This window comes from Drosophila navojoa, chromosome 5 (genome assembly GCF_054131105.1).
Source record: "Drosophila navojoa isolate 15081-1374.11 chromosome 5, UAZ_NAV_1.0, whole genome shotgun sequence".
Classification (NCBI taxonomy): Eukaryota; Metazoa; Arthropoda; class Insecta; order Diptera; family Drosophilidae; genus Drosophila; species Drosophila navojoa.
In genome coordinates, this window is record NC_142893.1 from 25,937,231 (window position 1) to 25,963,334 (window position 26,104).

Genomic DNA, 26,104 nt, shown 5'->3' on the forward strand with positions numbered 1-26,104 from the left:
GAAAAACCCAAAACTAAAACAAAAAGAAAACATAAGAAGCTATATATAAACAGAGAAGAACACAAATACATGCAGAAGCAGCGCGCATGCATGTGTGCGCCTGCTTGAACCGCAGCTGGCCACTTCGGTTAATGTCTTCGTGCGATTGGGGCGGCATCTTCGGCAATGCTGCCCGCAGTCGCAGCGAGCGCTGCCGCTGTTGGCGGCGCAGCTGGCGTCAGATGCGCTCGGATTTTCGTTTGCTTTGCGCACGACTCTCATTTTGAGTTTGCTCGTCAAGGCAGACGGAAGCATCTGCTTCAGCTTCCGGACGACGCGCGTGCCCGAGCTTTCTAGTGCGTGTGCGTTTCAGTGTGTCCTTGCGTGTGTGTGTAGCAAAAGCAGAGGCAAAGCTTTGCCATACCGTGTGCAAATATAAACACCGCTGCTAACGGGACAAACAAAACACAGTGCGACCAAACGATGCGCATTCGAAAAATTGCCAACATCAAACTCTAGCAAAGTGAGTGATTTTTTTCGTGGCTATGTGTGTATTTGTGTGTATATGTGTGCGCGTGTGCTCTATGTGTGTGTGCTCCTGTGTTTATGGGAGGTATGTGTCGTTAATTGCTCGGCACGGCAACAACAGGTGGCAACCCCTGCCTGGGCATCCGCAGCCCCCTTTTAATAGCGTTGCCCACTTGCTGCGCCGCACGCGAGTTCGCAGAATTTTAATTGCCCCAAAGCACAGCCCCAACAAGAAGAAGATGTTGCGTAGGGGGCGTGTGGCCCGCAATTAGCAAATCTAACAGTTCCTGGAATCGATTCAGTGCAGCCTAAAAATTAATTGGCTGCCCCCTCCGATCAACTAAATGCTGGGAGAAAACAGTCGAAGCCAAACACTTGAGAAGCTGCCGCGCTGCGCTGCCAAAAATGAGTTCCCTTTTTTTTGCAGACATTACAGTCAGCTAAAGAAGTTGTCACATGTGGAGGCAACGGCAATGGCAATGGGAATAGCAGTAGCGACGTGTGTCAAAGGTTTGACAGGCCTTAATTGTAGCAAGAAGAAGAAGAGGCAGCAGGCAGTAGGCAGCAGCAGTAGTGAGAGGAGGAGTTGACATTGGGTTTGTCAATCTGTATTGATGGGGGTCGCAGAGATGTCGAAGTGACCAGGCAATATAAGAAACAAAAACAGTTGTTTTGCTTTGAGGGATAAGCTGATTTATAGCAAGAAATGGAGGTCATTTGGGTTAGGCTTTGAATTTAGCAACATCTTAAGTGCTAGAAAGATATGTTAGTCTGATAGATGAGAGATGGTAAATGAACCCCCACGAGGGGATCATGAAATTTTTATATAATACTCTTTAAATTGAGTTCCACTTCCGAATTGTGTACACAGCAGATAGATATAATTATTTCCAAAGGTGAGCTTCGATGATAAAAGAATAAAAACTAAATCTCAATTTGTTGTTGTTTTTGTGTAAAGTACTAACTGTTAATTGTATTTATCAATTAAGAACTACAATCTAATCAGAGGTTAGGCTTGTGGCAACAGATTTTTAAAATATAAAACTTGTTAATTCTAATATCTGGACTTCAAGTGCAGGGAGATCTTTCATATTTTCATTCAGGGTTTAACTAATTGATGTCTAGTTTGTTTATATATTTCAAGAGGGATTGTTGGGTAGTTTAGGAATACATATACATATTTCCAAGACAGTTATATTATTGTCGTTCAATAAACTTGCACACTACTGGAATATCAACAAAAGTTTATAGAAAACTATATTCAGCATATAAAAGGTGATGGAATTTGGAATTTATTGATCTAAAAGTTTTTTAATACATGAGAGTAGATAACGTAGAGTCTATTAAAAGTGAAACTAAATTCACCATGCAGAAAGACCCACGCACACAAACACTGAAACTGAAACTGAATCTCAACTGAAGGCCGGAACTAACAAGTAAATTTCATAACTAATTCAAGCTAGTACGATTGCGAACCGTTAACAGGCCATAAAACTTAAGAGCCAAATTATCAAGTGACAGAAGCGAGAGGACATAAAAAATGCGACCAGTGCTTGGCCAAGTGCTGATGCTGATGTTGGTGCTCCTGCAGGACTTTGTGCAGCTGAGTGCAGAGATTGCGCATACGCCGCTGGCCAGCAATCGCATCAGCCAGGTCTCGTATGTCCCGCCGCCGTCCAGGTGTCCGCAGCGCCTGGCCTTCGACAAGATACTGGGCAGCATCGATGACGTCGAGGATCTCTATGTGGACGTGCCCATACACATTGCACTCGTGCAGCGCCAGAAGAAGCGGTAAGTCCCACCAACCAGGACGCGTATATCCCATGTATGCCCGCAATCAGAGTAATGCGCCTAAGTGTGCTGGCGACGCCGCCTGTCACACAAATCAAATTATGTCCAAACAATAACGAAATGCGCCAGCCAGAGGACGAGCAGGACACGTCCAGCTCAAGAGGAGCGGGGTGTGTGCGAATTTAGCGCAAGAAAAATATAGAAACCAACAAAGATAATTTATAACCACGACATGTGGCTGGCCAAACAAAAACCAGCGCCAGATTTTTACAGTTGCCATAAATATTCCTGTGTGTGTTTGTGCCATTAGTGTGTGTGAGTGTATTGCCTTTTCTTCTACTTATGCCTCTTTGTTAAAATATTCGTATTTGTATTTGTATTTGTGTTTGTGTTTGTGCTTTTTCTAGGCCCACAGCTGTGGCCGCGTTGCACGTGGCGTATGATTAACTTTTTCATGTTTTTGTTATTTGGCTGGTTTTTTATATGCCGAACGCATTGTAAACACGTATTCGTAATATGTTGATTCTGTCGAGCTAAACGTGTCAAATAGCTCTGATCTCTGATTTGATATTAATGCACAAGTTACGATCGATGTTCAATTTCAACATATTCAAAATTTAAAAGTATTGTCATTTCCCCATTTTCAATTTTCATTAGCATTTATCGGTTATCCGTTATGCATTAAGTAATGTAGAGAGAAGTTTTCTTGTTTGTATTTTGCGCTCGTTTGGGTCTGGGTCAAGAAAAGCTGTCACGTTTTCGCTTGGCACGCGCTTGGCAGGCATTTTGTCTTCTCGACTCACATACTCTTACTTGCTGTTGGGCGTATTAACATAATCAGACAATTTATAGGTAATCTATATACAGTGGCTCACAGCTTATTTGACCCAACGTGAAATAAAAATTTCATTTGCTCATTACTTTATAACCAATACAGATTTTTGAAAAATTCAAACGAGGAATTGTTATTTCAATATTAAATTAATGGAAAACATAACTTTTTTATTCATTTTAACAAAAATAACAATAAGAAAATAACAAAAACTAAAATAACTCATAAATTCTATGTCACAGCTTATTTGACCCAGTACTTATTTTAAGCAGTAATTTCAATATTATGCCTATTTTTTTAAATTTAATATTTTGTATGACCCCCTTGTTGGTCTAATACAGCCTTAAGTCTTGCTGGCATTGAAGCCACCAATTTTTTTGTTGTTTCGGGCCGGATTTTCCCCCATTCCTCGACTAATGCCGTTTTTAGCTCATTTTTGTTGGAAATATTCCGGGACCTGATATTGGTGTCTAAAATGGCCCACAAATTTTCAATAACATTAAGATCTGGGGACTGTGCTGGCGGTTTGAGGTTATGCGGGCAGTTCCATACCAGCCAAGACTGAACGACACCCGATGTGTGCTTAGGGTCGTTGTCTTGATAAAATGTAAAATTTTCTTTCAGGGCCAGATATTCAGCACTTTGGATAAGATTTTCCTTTAAAACGTTCAAGTACATGTTCTTGTCCATTGTGCTTTCAATAAAAGCCAGTTTTCCCACTCCAGAGGCAGACATACAGGCCCAAACCATCACTGACCCTCCACCATGCTTTACTGTGGGTTTCAAGTGCTTCTCTTGTAGCTCCGTATTCGCTTGTCGCCAGACGTAGGGCCTCCCATCCGAACCAAATATGTTGAACTTGGACTCGTCAGCGAAAATGACTTTGTCCCAGTAACTGGTGTCCCGGTTTATGTACTCTTTTGCGAATCGGAGCCGGCTTTCTTTATTTTTCCTACTAATGAAAGGCTTCTTGCGAGCAATTCTACCATGTAAATCATGGTCTCGGAGTATACGACGAATCGTTTCAGCACTAGCTGACTTCCCCAGCTGTTGCTCCATCTGACTAGCCAGTTTTGGAGCGGATAACTTGGGGTTTTCCTTTATTTGGCGCACAATGTATCGCTCATCTGTGGCATTGAAAATTTTGTTTGGAGCTGTTCTTCCCTTATTAACCACTCTGTTTTCAAAAACAAATCGGGTTATTATGTTTTTTACTGTGGATTCGGGTAAATTAACAATCTCTGCAATTTTGCGCCGTGAAATTCCATTTTGAAAGTGGTGTAGCACCAATTCCCGCTGCTGTATTGTTGTGCGCTTTCCCATTTTCGCAAACACGTGTTTTCTTAACAAAATCTCACTTTAAATGGTAAAAATTACTCAAATTCACATTGCGAATTCAATAATCAAAACAAAACCTGAAAAAGTACCGTTTATTTCCATTTTACGCGACTGTAACTGTCCTTCAAACAGTGTGGGTCAAATAAGCTGTGACATTGAATTTATGAGTTATTTTAGTTTTTGTTATTTTTATACTCATTCACGAAGTGAATTAGTATATTGGTTTTGTGCAATGTCCGTCTTGCTGTCCGTCCGTCTGTCCGTCTGTCCGTCTGTCCGTCCGTCCGTCTGTCCGTCCGTCCGTCTGTCCGTCTGTCCGTATGAACGCAGTTCATTTCGCCGCTATTGAAGCTAGAGACTTGAAATTTGGAACACATACTCGTGTATAACTCCGATTCATAAAGTGTTAAAATTTTCCCGATCCGCCCACTAGGGGCGTGGCAAATAAGAAAATGCATTTTCCGATATACCAGAAATCATGTTAGTTGAAGAGCTAGAAAGTTGAAGTTTGGTATGTAGATCCGCGTTGGCCCCCTAAGTCCAAAGAGCTATGGTGGATATATCTACGCCCATTGGGGGCGTGGCAAATCAGATAAAACTGTATCTCATAAAGTTCTAAAGCTAGAACGTTGAAATTTCGCACGTGAGCTAATGCTATAATTCTATAATGACTGATGAAAAAGTTTTATGTCTACGCCTACTGTGGGCGTGGCAAATCGGACCTGAAGATATAGTAATTTTCCAAATTTGGCTATATTTTATGCACTATTGATGCTAGAGACTTGTAATTTGGTACTTATACGCGAGTTGACCACCCAAGTCCAACAAGCTATGGTGGATATATGTCCGCCCAAAGGGGGCGTGGCAAACCGCAAAACTTTATATCTCCTACAGTTTAAGAGCTAGAAGCTTCAAATTTGGATAGTTGAGTTACTGGTAACCTCCTCTATCGATGCCCCAAAAATAATTGTCACGCCTCTTTGGGGGCGTGGAATATCGAAAAATACCCTGTAATTTTCACATTTTTTGAGCGTAAGCATTCAAATTTTGCATTTTCGTTACCGTTAGCTCTTTCTAAGAACTGGCCAAAAATGAGGTGTCTACGGCCACTAGGGGCGTGGCAGTCGGTATTTGTAGTATCAAATTGCGACATTTATATGCTTGAGCTATCTATGTATGTACATGTATATACAAATAGGCTTAATAGGCATTGATAACACGGAAGGAAACCTTTTTTTTATAAAATTTAAAAATAACATAACTTGCGATGCCTCTATCACCCACGCTATCGCTTTGCTTTACAAACTGGTTGCTAAAATACAAAGAGCTAATAACAGAGCGTTATCTGACAAAACTACAATAACAGCTAGAAAATCTAGAAATCAATCGCAATTCTTAGAATGCTAAAAAGCGCGCTTTTGTAATGTAAGCAAACGCTAAAGAATCTGCAATACAAAGGGACTGTGAATGAGTATTTCGCAGTCGGTAGCGCCCGACTGCAACGTTCTTACTTGTTTTACTGTTATTTTTGTTAAAATGAATTAAAAAGTTATGTTTTCCATTAATTTAATATTGAAATAACAATTCCTCGTTTGAATTTTTCAAAAATCTGTATTGGGTATAAAGTAATGAGCAAATGAAATTTTTATTTCACGTTGGGTCAAATAAGCTGTGAGCGACTGTATATATAAAAGAGAGTTGTGAAAAATTTTCCAGCACTTATAACTCGAGATCTGCTGGACCAATTTTCATGGTTTTTGATTTTTTGGATTTGTCTCCGCTACGAGTAGGATAGCAGATCTTAAAAATACTGAAAAAATTTCACGAATACTTGAAAAACGCGTTTTTTTCCCTAAAGATTCAAATTTCTATTGATACTCAGTAGGCTTTTTAACAGTGACAGTTTTCGGTCCTGCTCTCATATTATACAATAGTATAGAAGTAAGTAAACAAATGTAGTCAGTCAGTCTACGGCAGAGCCTCAGGTGAACCTGACTATTCATAAAAAAAGCACATTTGATAAAAATAATACGCCTGCATACAGAAGCTAAATATCTCGAAAGTTCAGGTATTTGTTTGTCTCAAACATAAATTTGTTTAAATTATTTATATTTAAATTTCTCGATTGACTTTATGTGATTTTGTGCGAAGGCATATTCAGTATTATTAGTAATAAAAATGCCACGTCCTAGAAGATCTAATCTTTCCCGGCGGACCCATGATGCAATTATGCAACGGAATATCGCGAGTCAATTATCTGACAAAGAACGAGAAATCGCCCGAGAAAGGCGCCGCGTTAATACCCAGCAGAGAAGGGCCTTAATTCGTGCTTCTTAAAGAGGGCAACCCGTGAAACGGCAATAAGAAATGGTTCAAGGATTTTATTATCTGGCGATTTCCGACAAACACTACCAGTAATTCCAAGATCTACTGCTGCCGACGAAATAAACGCTTGCCTCAAAGCATCAAAGCTGTGGCGATATGTAACCAAACTTCAACTGTCTGTAGATATGAGAGTTGCATTGTTGAACGATCTATCTGCTGATGATTTCTCGAAGCAATTGCTGAATATCGGTAATGGCCGCATTCCTGTTGACGAATCGAGTGGCTTGATTTCATTTCCCCAAAATTTTTGCAATTTTGTCTCATTAAGAGATGAGCTTATCAACAAAGTATTTCCGAATATCATTGCTTTCCACAAAAATACTAAATGGTTAAGTGAGCGAGCATATTTGGCGGCTAAAATAAAGATTTTATAATTCAAAATCAAATCGTAGGTACTCTGTATTCATTCAAATCTATCGACTGTGTAACAAACGAAGAAAAAGCCACTAATTATCCAACTGAATTTTTGAACTCCTTGGATGTGCCTGGTTTACCACCGCACAATTTACTACTGAAGGTTGGCTCGGTAGTTATCATGCTTAGAAATTTAAACCAACCAAAACTGTGCAATGGAACGCGTTTGGTGATCAACAAATCACAGGGCCAATCTTTGACTATTTGTGGCCTCAATCTAGAAAATGCCGTGTTTTTCTCATGGTCAATTGTACGTGGTATGCAAACCATTTGTTCTTGCACCTGACCAAAAAACAAAGAATGCCGTTCTTGTGAACTTGCTTGAATGAAAATCCGATTAATAAATAAATCAGAGTGTATCCCAATCTGAACAACATAGCTTTCAACAATTTTTTAGCTAGAAATGATGGATAGGGCAATGCAACGTGTGCCGGGCCAGCTAGTATATATAATATAAGAGCCATATTTACATACGAATCAATGAAATCGGATCATGTAACGGATCTCTATTGGCGGTGTCCAAATATGGGATTCCCTTAACCCAAAATGATCTGATCGCATTTAATTAATCAAAGTGGCATTGGTTCTACCTCTAAGGATGTAGGGTGATTGAATTGTGATAAAAGTCTAAACTTAGGTTGATAGGAGCCTAAGCTCTGACGCGTTCAACCATTTGACGGGCTGTGCTACATCGGCTCACCTCGTCGCTGTGATCAAGAAAATATTTGCTTTATATATACCAGACGTCCTTACACGGATTCTAATAAAACTACTTAAACCTGAAAAATCCGCTTAGTTTCTTTTAAACTGATGTCTCATATAAAAATATAAGCTTAATATAGAAAATGGAATTCATTGCTTGGATTTTGCATGGTTATCAAATTTATTTTCTTATTAAACAGAGCTCAAGAGTTTCTAACTGTCTCATAGTGTACAAAACTGCAACCGTTACATTTTATGGGCTTTTAGCTGCTTGGCCTAGAGTATACGAAATTCGATACTGAAATTAGATTTACCTCTCTAATTTCTTGAAATACTTCTGGCTTTTATTTCGTTTGAGAACGTGCAAATTCGTTGGTTTTGTTATGCTCATTCTTGAACTGAAAAAGTATTTTAGTTTTGGGCAACGTCCATCTATTGTAAATTTACTTGTGAATACAAATACTTTTAAAATAAAATGCAGTATATATTTAGAGCCTGCGACCATAAATTGAACAGTTCCATCAGTCTAGACTCTGTCTAAAGATGAGCCAAACTTCAAATGATCACTCCTATTGAGAGATTGGATCGCATTGCGGTCCTCTGTATTAGTTCCTAGTCCAAATATATCAGTTCAGTTACTACCCAGCCCCTTCTATTTCAGATGCTCGCCAATATCGAATTTATGTCGAACTGATTTGAAAATGTATTGGACAGTCGGTAGCACTCGACCGCAGCAGTCATACTTCTTTTTATGTTCGGCTGTTGCCTGTTGGTTGTGTGAGCAGTGTTCGAATAACTTTGATCACTGCTGGCATAGAATATCAAGCATTCAAATTCATGTGAAATTCTCTATGTGAGATTGTTCTGTTGGTTTTATTGTAGCGCGACAAGCTCCCACAGATCCAAAAGCCGCTAGCAGGAGTTGCAAGTGCTCCGATTGTTTCAGCAATGGCTGCAGCCAGCTGGATCCAGTTTCGCTACTCGTGTTCCTCTCGATGCTCGCGTAGCGTGTGAAAAGGAGCGAAATGTGTGCTACAAATTTATGGCGCGTGCAGTCATTAAGAGTTTGGCAAGAATTAAGAGATCTCTTTCTCTCTCTCTCTCTCACATATAATCTGGGGGAGAACAGGAGCAGGAGGAGGAGCTAAACACGAGCTAGATGCCGATTCCTGCGCAGGCGCAATTAAGACAGCTGAAGTTGCTTGTTAATAGTGCTCTGCACAAACAAATCGTAAATATTAATTTAACGACTTAATTCGACACACATACACTAACATATATATACACATTGCATATATGTGTATAACTCATACTGGGAGCTGGGAACGGTAACTGGGACTGGGCCACGCGGCTGCGGACCATTGACCACCTGTGGCAAATACACACTAGCACAATTCGCCAGTGGCCCGAAAATCAAAAAAAACTGCAAAACAACAAATTGTTGTTAATGTGTTGTAGCTGTTGCTGTTGTTGATGTTCTTGGTGCATTTTTATGTGCGCCGCAGGCTCAAGCTGTAAACAACTTTTATGGCCAAAGCTAGCAGGAGTCCTATGCGCTGCTTTATGGCGTGAAACTATTTATTTGTAAGCATATCAAAGAAGAAACAATAAAATAGCAACAGCAACAGCAACAGCAACATCAGCAGCAGCCGCAGACGCAGCCGCACAGACAGCAACAGCAACAAAAAATTGTTTTGATCATAAAAACGCGCTGCATAATTTTTAGCCAGCAAACTGCGCACTGCGCAGACCTTTATTTGACGACTTTTTCGCCTTGCCTCAAATAAACTTATAGTTTCGTATGTATTTTTAGCCCAAGACTTTTCGCAAATGTTTGTGTAGTTGCAACAGCTACTGCAGCTGCACGGCAACTGCATTAGCACCAGCATCCCCAACTGCATCTGCATCTGCGTCACAGACAGACAGTTGGGCGTCGCAGCCTGGCGAGACAGACGCAGTTAGTCGCTTAGTCAGCCCATCAGACGCTGCTTGAAACGCCATAGTTCAATAGTCTAAAATTTCACAAAAAAAAAAAAGGAAACAAGGCTCTAGTCGAGACTGCCCGACTAGGAGATACCCTGAACCCTTCAAGCTGATATTTTAATTATTCTACACTTCATTTATGCACATATACATAAATACACAAGCATCCGCACGCACGTATATTATGTAATTTTTATTTGTTGAATAATTAAATTTCTAGACGTACAATCTTAATGAAACTTTCAGAACGTAATTATAATGATCAAATGTATGTACATTCCAAAGCACAAGTCTCTAGTATTTGAGATGCGGTTTTTGCAAATTTGGGGTGAAGAGGGCGTGGTATCCAAAATCTGGTGGTAAAAAAAATGTTTATATTCATCATATGTATATACACAGTAAATCTGAAGCTACTAGGTCTAATAGTATTCAAATAAGACTGTAAAAACAAAACTAATTTTTCGATTATTCTCGATAAAAAAGTTATCGGATGATTTATCGAAAAAATAAAGCAAACTCGTACTGCGTATGGTATACACGAGTATGCATGCCAAATTTCAGCTCTCTAGCTTTTGGACCTTCTGGGATCGATGCACTCGTACAGACGGACGGACGGACGGACAGACGGACAGGGCTATATCGACTCAGCTTGTCGTCCTGATCAAGAATATATATACTTTATAGGGTCTGCGATGATTCCTTTTGCCCGTTACATACTTTTACACAAAACCATTATACCCTGATTTCCCATTTTCAATGAGTTCAGGGTATAACAAGAAAGAAAGCTCTAGTCGAGACTGCTCGACTACGAGATCCCCTGAACTCTACAAGCAACTGATATTTCAATAATAATTAGCAAACACACACGCACACACACACACGCATACAAACAAACACACGCAGACACATACACATACAAATAAACACACGCATACACACACACTCACATATACAGGCGATTGCGCTTGGGTTGCGCTGCAATTTTGGCAATAAATGAAAACTTATTTGTTGAATAATTTAATTTCTAGACGTACGATTGTAATGAAACTTTCAGAACGTAATCATAATGTTAAAATGTATGTGTATACCGAAGCACAAGTCTCTAGTATTTGATATACGACTTTTACAAAGATTAGGGTGAGGGGGTGGATTTAAGGGTGGGGGGTAAATTTTAATAAAAACCGAAATTGTATAAAATACATCTTTATATACATTTTAAATTTGGAGACTCTAGCTTGAAAGATGTAGGAGATATAATTTTTTAAGTGATCTTCGATAATGTTTTTTATCGATAAAAAATTATCGGAATGAGTTATCGTTTTTTAGTGATAAACTCGATATGCGCGTGATATATACGGACATTTTAAAAAAAAGTTGAAGTCTCTAGCTCTTATATCTTCTGAAATCGACGCGTTCATACATACGGACGGACGGACGGACGGACAGACAGACAGGGCTAAATCAACTCAGCTCGTCGTCCTGATCAAGAATATATATACTTTGTGGGGTCTGCCACGCCTCCTTCTGCCTGTTACATACTTTTAACAAAACCATTATACCCTGATTTCCCATTTTCAATGGGTTCAGGGTATAAAAACACATACACACATGCACACACACACGCACACACACACATACAGAGTGTCACTAAGTATGCGCTGTGCCCATTTTACGAGTGTTCTGTGAGTAATCGAGTAAGTGTGAATGTGAATGTAAATGTGAACACAAATACGAATGCGATTGTGAATGCTTATTTTCGAGTTCGGACAATGCGCATTGCTTTAATCATTCACACGCAGCAAAAGTCGGTGCCACGGTCAGCAAACTTTAAGTATATTCTTATTAATGTGCTCTCGCAAATTAATAATTTCATTTTGCACATCCCAAATTAGAAATACTTGTGATCTATATATGTATATTAAATTTACTGAATGTAAATCGGAAACAGCAATTGTTGGTGGTTGGCCCTAATCTTAGGGGGGACCCAGAGTTAGTCCTGCTCATACATGTGTATATGAATTCCTTTAATCTTGAAATGAGTTTAAGTCCACTGCTCTGAAACAAGCTCTTCTTCATTCATACGGATGGATGACCCCTTATTGCTCATCTATGCCTTAGAGTCTTGCCGAAGATCTTTAGCTTTTCATGAAACCTGTTTGTATATGTGAATCCGTTAGGTGAAGAGCCGCAAGTAAATCTCAATATGATAAATATGTTTCAAGTGATTTAATTTTTAATTCTAAGCTGATTTGTTGTTGATGTTGCGTGAAATCGTTCAATGCTTTTATCTCTATCTTCATTTACTTTATATTATATTATTTTTTGTCGCTCTAAGGTAATCTGTACGCATTGGTTACAAAAATCGTGAAGTGGTAAAGCTGTAAGCGCGAAGTTTTGGTCTTTAGCTTTAATAGTTCTCATTATTTTGCCAGCAGTATTTTGCGAACTTTATTTTGGTAGTTGGCTCTGACTGGGCCAGAAGTGGGTAAGTTGCTACCTATAACAACAATATTATCAGCGACAGTAGAGTGCGCAGTTTATTTTCTCTGGCAGATTCATTCATTCAGAGCTGATTGTCAATTTAGAGCGGGAGAGCAGGAAGCGGGAAGCGAAGACCGAAGACCAGAGACCAACAGACCAACTGACTGCCTGACTGTCTCCTTGTTTTTCATGCCGTCGAATTTGATAGTTGCAAAAATAGAATTTTGTCTCTGACTTTAAGTATTTCGCGTGAAAACTACAACTACCAGACGAGACCAGACCAGACAAGGCAGCCAACAACAAGAACTGCACCACAAAGAAGACGACGACGACCCTAAGAGCCACCGCCACATTGACGAAGTCATCGTCGTCGCCGTTGTTGTTGATGCTGCCGCTGAGTTCCTTCAATTGCAAATTGCAAACTTATGTGGATTGAGTCAATTTTTATGGCTAGCTAGTTGGCTTGTTTTGTCTGCCTGGGCGGCTGCTTGCTTACAGGACCTTGCGGCGCTTAACGGGCGTGAAGCGCACCACCGGAGCCACCGCCCGGTGCAGCTGCTGCCGCTCCCTGCGCCACTTGCTGCGTCGCCTGGTGCGTCGCTGTCGACGTCTGAGACTTGTGTAGCCGCAGAGCAGCTCGACGAGGAAAGTCAACATGGCGCAGCAGATGCCCACGATCAGGATGCCAAAGGGACCTTTTAGGTGCTCCGTGGTCAGGACGATGACGGTGGCTGCAAAGTCGGGGCGCATCTTGGAGATGCGGTTCAGATATGTGTTGTTATAGCGGAAGTCCGAGTCGATCTTCTGAATGATGCCAACGTCACGCATGTAACGAATTATCATGTTCATCTCGTAGAGGAAGGGAAAGCCCGCCTTCATGATCAGCTGCATGGGGCTGACGAACACGTTCTGGGGAAAGGCGTAGATGTCGTCCGCATAAAGGTTCTGCATGATGTACATGCGGCTGCTCAGAATGCAACGCTGGCCCTGCTGCACGAACCTCAGGTTTTGGGTGCGCGGCCTGAACTCGGGCGAGGAGTTGTACGCCTTGAATATCCACAGGTCATCATCGTTCTCAAACCAGTCGCGGCTCTCCTCCTCGCCGCCGAAGGGTACGCCGGCAACCACCAGCTCCTTCAGCGTGTCTATCTGGTGCAGGTGGCCCGGGTCCTGGAACGTGGATATCATCTTCGAGGTGTATATGGCCACCACATTCACTCCGTAGAGCGTCAGCATCACGAAGAACACGCGCGTCGACTCGCACACGGGTCGCTCCTGCACTGCTATGCATATGGACACCGCCAAGGCATTGATGCCCGTCAAGCTGAGCGGCTGGAAGTACTGCGGCTCTGGCAGGAGCCACACGAGTGAGTACCAGCAGAGCCAGCTCAGCAGGAGAACCAGCAGAAAGCAGATCCAGGTGTACGGCCTGAAGATGCCGACCATGGCCTGCCAGGCGGGCCGACGGTCCGCCAGCTTAGTGAACCACGTGTGCGCGTCCTGCAGGTAGCAGTCGCTGCCCCAGAAGATGCCCACCACCTCGTTGTCCGGGTAAAAGCCGCCCATGATAAAGTCGCACTCGCCGTCCTCCAATTTGCCCAGCAGGCCATTCCATTTCCCGACCTCATCCACCTCGCCTCGCGTGTCTCGAGTGCATGTCTGATTCACCTACAATGAAACGCCCGATTCTCAATACTCAATATTCAGCAAATCGAAGAGAGTATATTGGTTTCGTGCAATGTCCGTCCTGTTAGTAGAGAATATAAATGTGAATAGGCAATCCGCAATTATACAAAGTGCATACAAACACAATAATTAAGAATTTGTTCGTTAGGGAATCGACCACGCCTTCCTATATTAGGGACAACCAGCCTTTAAGTTTGACGTACCTAATATGAATGGACAGATCTTCGTCTTCATTATAAATTTACACGTTTGTTAACTTTTATTCAAAAAGATTAATTTTCTTTCAAAATGTTCAAGTTCTATATAATATGTCAATATTATATAGATAATTTAAAAAATATCCAAATTAATGATTTTAAACTGCAGGAGAATTGTTCATCGTTTAATGGAAATGTGAAAAATGGCATAAACGGAATAAACTGTTGTGCATGTGAGAGGCTCAGGCAGTTTCTCTGAGTATCTCACCAGTAGTGGGGGATACCTAGAGCGTATAGAAGGACCAGGGAATGGCGATAGCAATCTTTGCAGAGCTTTGAGGTGAATTTATATCAGTTTTTCGTTTAAAATTTTTATTCAGTTACTTATATACAAGTAATATATGTCTCTCTGGTTTCCTCATCATATTTTCGAATGCCCTCAAAATGAATCGCAATGTTGGTAAAACAAGGGTTGATTTCAAATAGATCAAATTCACTTTGAAACAAACTATCCATCGAGATTATTGCTCCCTATGTTTACAAACGGTCGACGAAATTATATTAGAAGGCTCTTTGAAATAGCAGCAATGCCCTAGGTGCGCATAAGGTGAGGAGGAATGTGAGTATATCTATATGATAACAATTGATTACGCACCAAGAACTGCAAGCGGTTGCGCATGAAGCCCAGGATTCGCATCTCGATGCCCAAGATGCAGTCTTCCTCGACGAAGGGCGCCGCGATGGCCGCGCACACGTAGAAGGTGCAGTTCCTCGGGCTGAAGCCACTGATGTAGTCTGACATGGCGACGTGGACAGCATGGGCCGAAGGGAACAGTTGGCCGTCCTTGCACTGGCCCACGCTCTGGACGCTCAGCACGCGGCAATCGACGTTGCTGTAGTAGTCGTTCACCAGGAGGTTGTAGTTGGAGGGAGAGTCGGAAAAGATGAGCGCCACACGGTGCACGTAGAAGTTGCTCATCAGATCGTTAAAGATCTGCGAAGCGACTGTCCAGGGCCTCTCCCACATCTGGGCATTGTAGAAGAGCACCAGGAAGCGAGCACCAGGGTTCCACGAGCGACTCTTGCTCACGTGGTGGCTCATCAGCCTGTGCAGACGCTCCACGCTGTCCACGACAATCACGTAGTTGTCCGCCAGCAGCAGCTCGCCGAAGAACTTTGTGGTGTTGAAGTGATCAGAGATGACGCGCAGCTGGAAGAGCTGCTTGCCGGGCTGAGGATCCAGGTCGCTGATGGCCTCGTTGATGCGCTGGCTAAAGCCCTGCTGTATGAGATCGGCGGGCAGGGACATGTTGAACACATTCGTGAGCATCAGATTGTAGGAGCGCGTGAAGCGCTCCAGCGGGTTCCGGTAGAAAAAGATTTGCGAAAAGCTGTCCAGGCAGTCGACGCCCACCTTCCAGGTGCGCGGGCCAACATCCTTCGCCGGCAGCATGTAGACAACCATATTGGCAGACTCATTCGACGGATTTACTATGCCCTGACCACCGATTGGCAGCTGCAGCAGCCATATCAGCAACTGCAGTCGCCGTTGCGCCACTTTCGGAAAACTTGGCCGCATTCTGCGTTCGTTTGACTGAACGCTGTGCAACCAACTGAGCCCAACCAACACTTCACGTGGTGGTTTGTTTGCTGTGGGCTGACCAGCTGCATATCGACATTCATGTGCCCTGCAATGATACTCAGTGCTTCGTATTTACTTGTATATCTATCTCGAATATGTTATAGAACTATGTTATAGAACTAGAAACCCTTGACCCTCTGGCATATCGGAAATACCCTACATTCCACAGTCTTACAGCACACCGACAGTTTGACGAGTTCCGAATGATTCCAGTCAGTAGCGCCTTATATGCGCCTGCACTCTATTTGCACAGATTTTACTTATAATATATTGTATTATAACTTTCTAAAATAGGTTAAAGAGAGGAGCCGTTTCTAAGTTAATCCTAATAGTTGCTCACATTAGGGTCGCAAATTGAAACGACATACATAATATTTTCATGATATAATATAACTCCACATCCGATTAGAGCATTCTGAATTCGCCCAGAGCTTGAAGGGATTTAGCCTTCACAGCATGATGTTTGCGTTATATAATTGACTGCTGTCATCGGCAACAGCAGTAATTGCAATAACAACACGAAAGGCCTGGGATTGCCCCTGCCTCGGCCACTGCCACTGCAACTGTCACAGCAAGTGTAAGTGCAACTGCAACTGCAACGGCAACGGCAGCTGAAACATGCAAGGCGCAAATTAAAGCAAATATTTGTTCAGTCACCGCGGCGCCTGTCGAAAATGGCCGCCAGCAATGGAGTGCATTAAAGCACTCCATCAACTGGCTGGCCATGTGGGAGCATGTCGGTGGGCGAGCGCGGGCGTGGCGCCATTGGCAAATGGCGTTAGCCGGAAGTAGCTGCTCATAAAACTTGAAATAGCCGGCCATAAGCCAAGTCAATGAGTCACTTGGCTGCGATCGAGCTTCCTCTCGACTACTTCGCAGTGTATGTACATGTGTGTGCTTGTGTGTGTGTGTGTGTCTGTGTGGGAGCCCCTTGACTGTGGCACATTTTTTTTGGTCCTTTGTCATTAGAAATATTGCCCATAAATTTCGCATTTAATTACAATCCAAGGCTTTTGGCACATCGACTGGTGGGGAATGGGCTGTGGCAGCAGCTGAATTGGAATTAGTATGTACACATGTATATATTTATACGTAGTGTACGTGTGTACATGCATGCTGTATCTGCAGCAAGCTGCATGCCGCGACACGTCGCATCTTTGGTGCAGCGCCGGCTGCCAAAGGCGCTGACTCACTCGCTCGGACACAGGCGAGACAAATTGCGTGCGATAATTTAGTGTCATGATTTTTGACAAAGGGCGTCAACAGCTCACTTACTCCGCCCCACTCGGTCCCACTGCCCCCCACTTGGCAGCACTCGGCACCACTTCACCCGCTCGTTTTGCCTCTTGTTTTGCAGATTTGTGCTGCAGCTGAACAACTCGACGCCGCTGATGATTCTCTTCTCGATGCCCGTGGCACGTCAGCTCTTCTACAATCAGACAGGTAAGCTTGTATCTCCATCCCTCCATCCTCTGCCATCTGCATCGATCTCCGCATTTGCATTTGCAGCAAACCTGCTGCGCCTCGCCGCGCCCGCCAAGGGCCCTACCATGGGCCGGCTGGTCCTGCCCTGCGCCCTGCGCGGCCAATACGATCTGTTCGTGCAGGCACGCCAGGCCGGCGCCCTCAAGCTGGAGGCCCAGGCCAAGCATCCACACCAGTCGTGGCCCCTGCTTAATCACACACATCGCATCGCCATCCGCACCCAGAACCGCGTGCGCAAGCGTCAGCTAATCGTCAAATGGGAGCGCAGGTGGGTTAAATATAACGTATATATGCACCCGCATGCATTACATATGATAGTTCAGTTGACCTCAAGTTATTTAATAATTTATGTAGGTTACTTCCTTCACAACTAGACCTATGAGTGTTGCTACGCTATAGTGTATTATATTAAGTAGTCTCGTATGATGATATGCAAATATGTAAATGGAATGAGAGTTTCTGAACCAGATTTTTTCACTTTCACATTCTTCACAGTAAATTTGATTACCATGCCATGCACTACTGCCTGGTGGTTCAACGAGTCGACGACGCCGCCAACTTCGGGCAGGACTTCGACAGCTTCTGCGAAGCCGTATACGTCTACACGCGGCAGCAGCAAGCGCACTCGCGCAGCGCTGCCGCGCCATGCCCGGGTGTCAGCAGCAGCTGGGACCTGGTGTGGTCAAGGGCGCCAAAGCGAGCACGTCACCTGAATCCGCAGCACCGGCTGCACATTGTCTGCACCGGCGCCCGGACGCAGCAGCAGCTGCGCGGACTGCAGCCGAACAGCACCTACAGAATGCAGCTGTTCGGCGTGCACCAGCGACTGCAGAACCTGACACTGGGCCTGGCCAGCGTACAGGTGCACTTCAACCGCACCCATCCAACGGAGCTGCGGCAGCACGCGCTGGCGCTGCTCAAGATCGGGGGGATGCATGGCGTTCAGGTGTACAGCTATAAGGTTCCCGCGACCATGCCCCCGCCCAGCTTCATGCGCTATCTGCTGCTGCCGTGCGCCGGCAGCGAGATCCGAGTGAAGCTCCTGCGCCAGCACCGACAAGTGGCCAACGTGGGCAACATCTACTCTCCCACCTACATCAAGCTGGAGGGCGTGCAGCCCGGCGAGCGCTATCTGATGCGCTTCCAGCCCAGCAACGAGGACGAGGCACTGCGAGCCCAGAAAGTGCGCGTAAGTCGACAGCAGCCGATGCCCGAAAGGGCCCAGAGTTGTCGATAGGTTAATTCCCTTCTATTCTACCTCTTACAGCTGGCTATCAGCACGGACCGCCTATTCCGCGACCTGCCGGAGCTGCCAGATAACATAACGGTATTTAATGTCCGAACGCGCTGCACCAGCGCAACAATTGCATGGCACGGATCGCCAGACGAACGCGCCCTGAGGTAGGTCCAACTGATTTCTGATAGAGTATAACTATTTTTAAAGTTGAATTATCAGGTAGAGTCATTGGCCTTTGAAAGAGTTGAGTAAAATTGCTTTCTAGAATACAAATCTTTTACTTTAAATATATATTTTTGCATTTAATTCATTATCGCTGAAATCTTTCTCTCTTAATAGTCATTCCATCATTGAACAACTTAACCTTATTATTATTTATTTGTTTATAATAGCAGGAGAAAAATAGATCTAAGACTAAATATGTATAACTATGGCTGGCTTTATGCGGCCTTGGCTCAGTTATTTAGTTCAGTTGGGCTTTATGTGAAGTCCTAGGCTACAGTGCCAAGGGACAGTTAACAGGCCTGTTATCTAATGCTTGTCTTGTTAATATATTGTATAATTTCTTGTAATATTTGCTATCGTGTTTATAATATGGATCTATATTATCACGTGCCATAGCTACTGCGTCATTGTGTTTAGTCTGCCGCAGCGAAGCGTTGCGGATTTCACCAACTACTGCATGGACTTTGGAGCGGTGCGTGTAACGCATCACAAGAACTTCAAGTACATTCGCTGTCGCGAGAAGCTACCGAGGTAAGCTGTCAAATGAAGCTTAAATTGCCTAACTTGTATACTTATCTCAATCACAGCAATGTGGACAAGCTGGAGACAGAGACGATACTCAGCCTGACGCCCGGCGACAGCTATTTGATCTATGTCACCGCCAACTTGAGTCTAGGCAAGCCGTTGCCGTATCAGACTCTGACTGTACACATGGGCAGCCAGTGCTTGGAGCTGGACTCGCAGGAGCAGTCGGAATACGAGTAGCGCCGCACGTGCTGGGCTATGGGGTCACTGTGCGTATGCGAAATGCGCATGCAGAAACAAATATGAAAAACTATCCGTCGTTGTAAAGCTACCTTATTCACTAAACAAAACAGAGCTAAACTAAACTAAACTAAAGGAAATTATGCAATAGCATATTACACTCTAACTATGCGGGTTTTGCGATAAGCTAAAAAGACTATGATGTAGGCAAACAAAGCTAGGAGTGTGTGGGTGGGCGTGGTCGTAGATGCGTTTGTGCCAACAAATTCCAAGTATTTAGATTATCTTTTCTATCATTTTTTTTCCTAATTGAAGTTTAATAATAGTTTTAAAAACTTTGTTTTTTCTTTTTTGTGTAACTACGATTGTTTACGGTGTTCATTGTTTAAAGGTCTTGCAATAATTTTTGAATTTAGCTTAGACTTATGCGTAAGCTCTTGCTGTTAAATTAAGTTTACCATTATATACTTTTAATGTACATTAATTATAATTTAGGTAAGCAAAAATATACGAAGAATCTCTATATATACAAAAAGTATCCATAAATGTACGCTATGTATTTTTTGAAGTGACGAGTGAATCACAAACTCATGATTTAAAAAAAAAATATATATATATATATATTTATAAAGCAAACTATACTATACTAATGCGGACAATAAAAAGTGCTATGTAGTTATAATATAATGCATGAATAAACAGATCAGTGAAAATAAAACCATAAAGCAAATAATTTATTTATTTTGATTGACATACAAACGCAAGTAATTCTAATACAGGCATAAGCTAAGGGCACTTTCGCTACTGGCGTACTGGCGATTAACGACATCTGAGTCTTAGTCTAGCAAATATGTAGATAGATAAATAAAACGTAATTTAGTAACAATGAAAATCAGCTCGAGTGGTTGACTGAAGAGTGCGGCCACATTAGGAAGTGTTAATTCACAAATGTGGACAAATAGGACAATAATATATAATTATACCGTTGGTAGTTTTAAAGTAGACGCTTAAACTTTTATTATATCTGTAATCACAAACAAAATTCCACTATCTAGTAAACTTCAGATTCAATCAATTAATCATGCATAAGATTTGCCATCGAAAGGAATTTTTGTATTACAAATTGCCTTTTGTGTAAATCATGTGGCAAGTCTTGAGCCAGCAAATTGAATTCTAACAAGTAAGAAAGCTCTAGTCGAGACTGCTCGACTACGAGATCCCATGAACCCTGCGGGCAAATGAAATTTCAATAATAATACGCACACACACATGCACAGGCGCATGGGCTGCGCTGCAGTGTGGGAAATATTATGAGAATTTATTTGTTGAATAATTTCTTTTGTATATCTACAATCTTAATCAAACTTTCAGAAAGTAATCAAATGTATGTACACTCAAAAGCACAAGTCTCTAATATTTGAAATGCGTTTTTTACAAATTTGGGGACAAAGGGGGCATGGTATTAAAAATCTGTAAATTACAAAATGTTTGTATTCAACATATGTATGTATATACACAGTAAATATGAAGTCTCCATGTCTAAAAGTGTTCAAATGAGTCTAAAAAACAAAATTAAGTTTTCGATTATTCCATATAAAAAGTTATCGGAGGATTTATCGAAAAAATGAAGCAAACTCGTACTGCGTATGGTATACACAAGTATGCATACCAAAATTCAGCTCTCTAGCTCTTGAATCTTCTGAGATCAACGCACTCATACGGACGGACAGACGGACAGGGCCATATCGACTCAGCTCGTCGCCCTGATCAAGAATATATACATTGTTGGGTCTGCCACGCCTAATTCTTTCTGCTCCATACATTTCAAGAACACCAATTTCCTGATTTTCCATTTTCAATGGGTTCAGGGTATAAAACAAGTAAAAAGCTCTAGTCGAGACTGTTCGACTACGAAATCCCCTGAACCCTCCAAGCAACTGAGTTCTAATTCAAACAAGTAAGAACCCATTGAGCCCACTGAACCCATGGATAATGGGAAATCAGGGTATAATGGTTTTGTGAAAAGTATGTAACAGGCAGAAGGAATCATCGCAAGCCCCCCAAAGTATATATATTTTTGATCAGGTCAACGAGCTGCGTCGAATAGGCCCTATACGTCTGTCTTACCGTCCGCCTGTCCGTATGTATGAACGCGTCGATTTCAGAAGATATAAGAGCTAGAGCCAAATTTTTTTAAAACGTCCTTATATATCGCGCGCATATTGAGTTTATCACTAAAAAACGATAACTCATTCCGATATTTTTTATCGATAAAACTTATCGAGCATCAGTTATTAAATTATATCTTCCACATCTTTAAAGCTAGAGTCTCCAAATTTGAAATATATATAGATGCATTTTATGCAATATGATTACGTTCTGAAAGCTTCGTTAAGATCGTACGTCTAAAATTCAATAACTCAACAAATAAATTCTCAAAATAGTGCCAACATTGCAGCGAAGACTAAGCGCAATCGCCTGTATATGTTCGTGCGTGTGTGCTTGTATTTGCTTGTATTCGTGTGTGTGTGAGTGTGCGTGTGTGTGCAAATTATCATTGAAATATTACTTGTTCGAAAAAAACGCATCACTCATAATTACATTGAATCAAATATTCTCTTATTCTCTGTGTGTTCGGCGGAATAATAAATCATAAGTAACAAGTAAGAAAGCTCTAGTCGAGACTGCTCGACTACGAGATCCCCTGAACCCTACAAGCAACTGATATTTCAATAATAGATATTTAATAATAAACACGAATACAAACAAACAAACGCACACACATACACATACAAATAAACACACGCATACACACACACACACACACACACACACGCATATACAGGCGATTGCGCTTGGGTTGCGCTGCAGTGTTGGCAATATTTGGAGAACTTATTTGTTGAATAATTTAATTTCTAGACGAAATTGTATAAAATACATTCTAATATACGTTTTAAATTTGGAGACTCTAGCTTGAAAGATGTAGGAGATATAATTATTTAAGTGATCTTCGGTAAGGTTTTTTATCGATAAAAAAGTATCGGAATGAGTTATCGTTTTTTAGTGATAAACTCGATATGCGAGCTGTATTTACGGACATTTTAAAAAATAAGTTTAAGTCTCTAGCTCTTATATCTTCTGAAATCGACGCGTTCAAACATACGGACGGACGGACAGACAGACGGACAGGGCTAAATCGACTCAGCTCATCGTCCTGATCAAGAATATATATACTTTGTGGGGTCTGCCACGCCTCCTTCTGCCTGTTACATACATTTCAACAAAACCATTATACCCTGATTTCCCATTTTCAATGGGTTCAGGGTATAAAAACCGCGCTTTTATTTTAGCAGTTGTTGGCCATTGCAATGTGATTTGCGATGGTATCAGTCTGATTGCCCAATTATTTACAATGTGAACCAAGCGAATGAGCCGCAGGCTTTTCTGTATTTATTTATATACGTATAAGTATTTATGGAAAGATATGCGTTGTTATGCACATAAGTTAATTTGACATTTGGCGCAATACCAGCGTGGTCAGTCGCTCGCGAATTGATTTCGGCGATGCGAGCCTTTGCGACAGCCGATAGCAATCAACTGCGCTGCTAAGCCAATGATAACGGTCGGTGATAGCTGGCTATAATCATTAGCTAAACGCTCAACACACACTAGTAGCAGGGGCAGGTGCCTGGCACAAGGCGGATTGCTGTCAAATATTTCAGTTGGCAGTCTCTGAGCAATCTCCCTGATTGACGCACGGGCCGCAGAACATTTTGTGTTGCATACTTTCGGGCGGGGCTTAAATGGCATCGCGAATGCTAATCATCGACACATCGGACGAGTTCCATCCGCTGCTGAATGCAAGCGATCTATGCCAAATACACAGCACGCCACGCTACATCTTCCTCTTCCTGGTGTCGGTGCTCTTTGTGTGCACCTTTGTGGGTAACCTAAGTGCGCTGTATGTGAATTCGAGTAGGAAGCTGAGACCTTTCTTCCGCTCGTGCCTCATCTCGCTAGCTTGCAGCGACCTAATCTACTGCATCAACTTCACGACCTCCAACATGGCGTTATTCAGGGCGGACTACCTTGAGTACTGGGTGCGATCCTTAGCTCCCATTGAATCCTCTCCGAAATTCGACTGATGTCTCCGTTTCAGATCCTTGGTCCGTTCATGTGCTACCTTGTGCCGTTTGTTAACACTACCACAGTGCTGTGCAGCAGCTTCATGCTGGTGGCTATTGCGCTGGATCGCTATATTTCGATACGGCGCGCGACTGTTGGCATCTGGAATCCCCACTGGATACTCTGCGTACTTTGCATCGTTGGCATTTGGCTGGCCTGCATGGGCGTGGCAGTCCCTCTCTTCTTCATCTACAAGCCGATACGCGTCTACATACAGACCACGGACGAGCTGATAGTGAGTGAAATAGAGCAGGTGACGATGTGCGTGGGCAGAAGGGTGAGTGAGAACTACTTTGTTAATCAAAAATATGGGCTAGTATGCAATGCGCGAGAATAATTCGTTATAATAAATGTAAGCATAACACGTGAGAGTGCTGCAACTGACACAGCTCGACTACGAGACTGCGCAGTTGATGCAGCGACTTCGTTTAAACTACAGTGTTTGCTATATTATGAGAATTAAATTTCTTAATAAGTCCTCTTAAGGATAGAGTATCCATATATAGAGTACCTATATGAATCAATGTGAAAATTTTAATCTCAACATTAATCGATAACATTCAAAAAATTAAAAAGAAGTCACGAACATGGCTAAATTCACTTAGTTCTTCGCCCTTATCAAGAATGTATATATAGACTCAATGGGATCTGTCACACCTGCTTCTGTCTGTTACAAACATTTCACAGAGCCATTATACCCTCATTTTCCATTTTCAATTAGTTCAGGGTTTGAAAAACGACATGAGCTAATCAACTGAAATGAACGCATATATGTACATAAATGCAAATACATATATATATATATTATAATTATAATCTCTCAAGAAATTCTTTAATCATGGCAAAACAATATTACATACAAAGCGAATGAACATACATTATTTTATTGCTATCCTATCACAGCACTGTGGAATTCAACTCAAGGTATACGGTTCACCCTTTAGTTATAAGATGAGGTTTCATAATATTTTATATATTAAACACAAAATTAGGCAATTAAAATGCAGTCAGTCCGTGAATTGTTCTGCAGAGGGAGCCAGTACTAAATGATTGGATGGGCTTATAGGGCTGGCCATAATAGTAGGTGTAACAGTGCTGTCCATCCATGGCCGTGCTTTTGTTATCTGATCTGCGCACTAGCCTTACATGCTGTTGACATGTTTTTCCTATCTAATCGGTCAGTCTATTGATTCACTTTCATTAATTTCCGTTCGCACGTGCCCACAGACTCAGGTCGGCGTCTACAACGGAGTGTCGCTCAGCCTCGTCTTTGTGCCCTGCATTGTGGCTTTCATCTTTCTTCACGTGACAATTGCGCAGCAGCTGTGGCAGCGTCGCCATCAGCTACGCAGCTTGAAAAGGCAGCAGCAGCAGCGGCAGCAGCAGCAACCGATGTGGCTTGACTATCCACTGGGCAACCGGGAGACCGCCTACGCCATAATGAGCGCCTTCAGCGTTGCAGCCTGCTTTCACACGAGCGACGCGCAGATGAGGCAGCAGCCCCAACAAGAGAAAAAGATGACTCCTGCGGCTGTGGCACGCGTGGCGCGGCATCGTCGCATGGTGAAGGTCGTGCTGCTAATGATGGGCGCCTTTATCTGCCTGCGCCTGCCCGCCTGGATCTTCCTGATGATGCGCGTGTACGGGTCTTTCTCCTCGCCCGTGTCCTGGCTATTCTACTTCAGCTTCGGGCTGCTCAATCTGACCAGCTGCGCCCTGAATCCGCTCTTTTACACCTTCCTGCCCCAGACGCTTCGAGTGCTGTCGCAGCTCAAACTCACTCTCTGCTGGCTGCTCTGCTGCGGACGTGCCACAAATTCAGAGACGGATGCTCCCATGCCCAGCGAGACGCCAGAGCAGGCGGCTCGTGGTCTTTGTTGTGGCCTCCATGTCACCTGGCGCTGCCAACTGAAGATAAGGACGCAGCAGGCGGTGCCCGCAGCCAAAGAGCCAATCTCTGTCATGGAGCTGCCCTCCAATGCCAGCGTCAGGCTCTCTGAGGACGTTTTCAAGGACGTCAGCATCTCCCATGGGCACTCGCTGCATTCGCCAGTGTCTGTTAAATCTCTCGGCTGAGGCGTTATCAATCAAATGTGGCCTGATGGTAATTGTGTATTGATTAATTCACTTACATATATGAGGCCAGGCAATGAACTGTTGCTGACAACTCGAGGGGTGCCCGAGATCATTCATTCTGTTGATATGCCTCAACGAAACTCATACTTTGGGAACTGTAATAAGTGTTGAAT

At 42.7% G+C, this 26,104-nt stretch overlaps 3 protein-coding genes and 1 long non-coding RNA gene across 6 annotated transcripts in view; 2 read left to right on the plus strand and 2 right to left on the minus strand.

Moving 5' to 3' along the window:
* Nucleotides 1-26,104, minus strand: part of LOC149091259 (uncharacterized) — a 130,540-nt gene that overhangs the window by 6,870 nt on the left and 97,566 nt on the right. The window lies entirely within an intron of this gene.
* Nucleotides 256-19,733, plus strand: nord (neuron derived neurotrophic factor nord). 3 transcript variants are annotated; one of them, XM_018105419.3, is made up of 8 exons: nucleotides 257-502; nucleotides 1,971-2,298; nucleotides 17,316-17,401; nucleotides 17,468-17,711; nucleotides 17,939-18,632; nucleotides 18,711-18,844; nucleotides 19,302-19,436; nucleotides 19,493-19,733. In XM_018105419.3, the coding sequence occupies exons 2-8, from the start codon at nucleotides 2,048-2,050 to the stop codon at nucleotides 19,668-19,670; spliced, it is 1,722 nt and encodes a 573-aa protein (XP_017960908.1). In that variant the 5' UTR covers nucleotides 257-502; nucleotides 1,971-2,047; the 3' UTR covers nucleotides 19,671-19,733. The 3 variants fall into 3 exon arrangements, with proteins under 3 accessions (XP_089117223.1, XP_089117222.1, XP_017960908.1); XM_089261097.1 differs by having other exon boundaries at nucleotides 256-502; nucleotides 1,967-2,298; nucleotides 17,316-17,711; XM_089261096.1 differs by having other exon boundaries at nucleotides 256-502; nucleotides 17,316-17,711.
* Ir60a (Ionotropic receptor 60a) lies at nucleotides 12,780-16,001 on the minus strand. The gene is made up of 2 exons (XM_030389865.2): nucleotides 14,972-16,001; nucleotides 12,780-14,101 (listed from the first exon to the last, which is right to left on the minus strand). Exons 1-2 carry the CDS (start codon nucleotides 15,893-15,895, stop codon nucleotides 12,926-12,928), a joined length of 2,100 nt encoding a protein of 699 aa, XP_030245725.1. The 5' UTR covers nucleotides 15,896-16,001; the 3' UTR covers nucleotides 12,780-12,925.
* Nucleotides 23,355-25,931, plus strand: LOC108652926 (uncharacterized). Its single transcript, XM_018103122.3, has 3 exons — nucleotides 23,355-23,770; nucleotides 23,830-24,132; nucleotides 25,083-25,931. Exons 1-3 carry the CDS (start codon nucleotides 23,474-23,476, stop codon nucleotides 25,929-25,931), a joined length of 1,449 nt encoding a protein of 482 aa, XP_017958611.1. The 5' UTR covers nucleotides 23,355-23,473.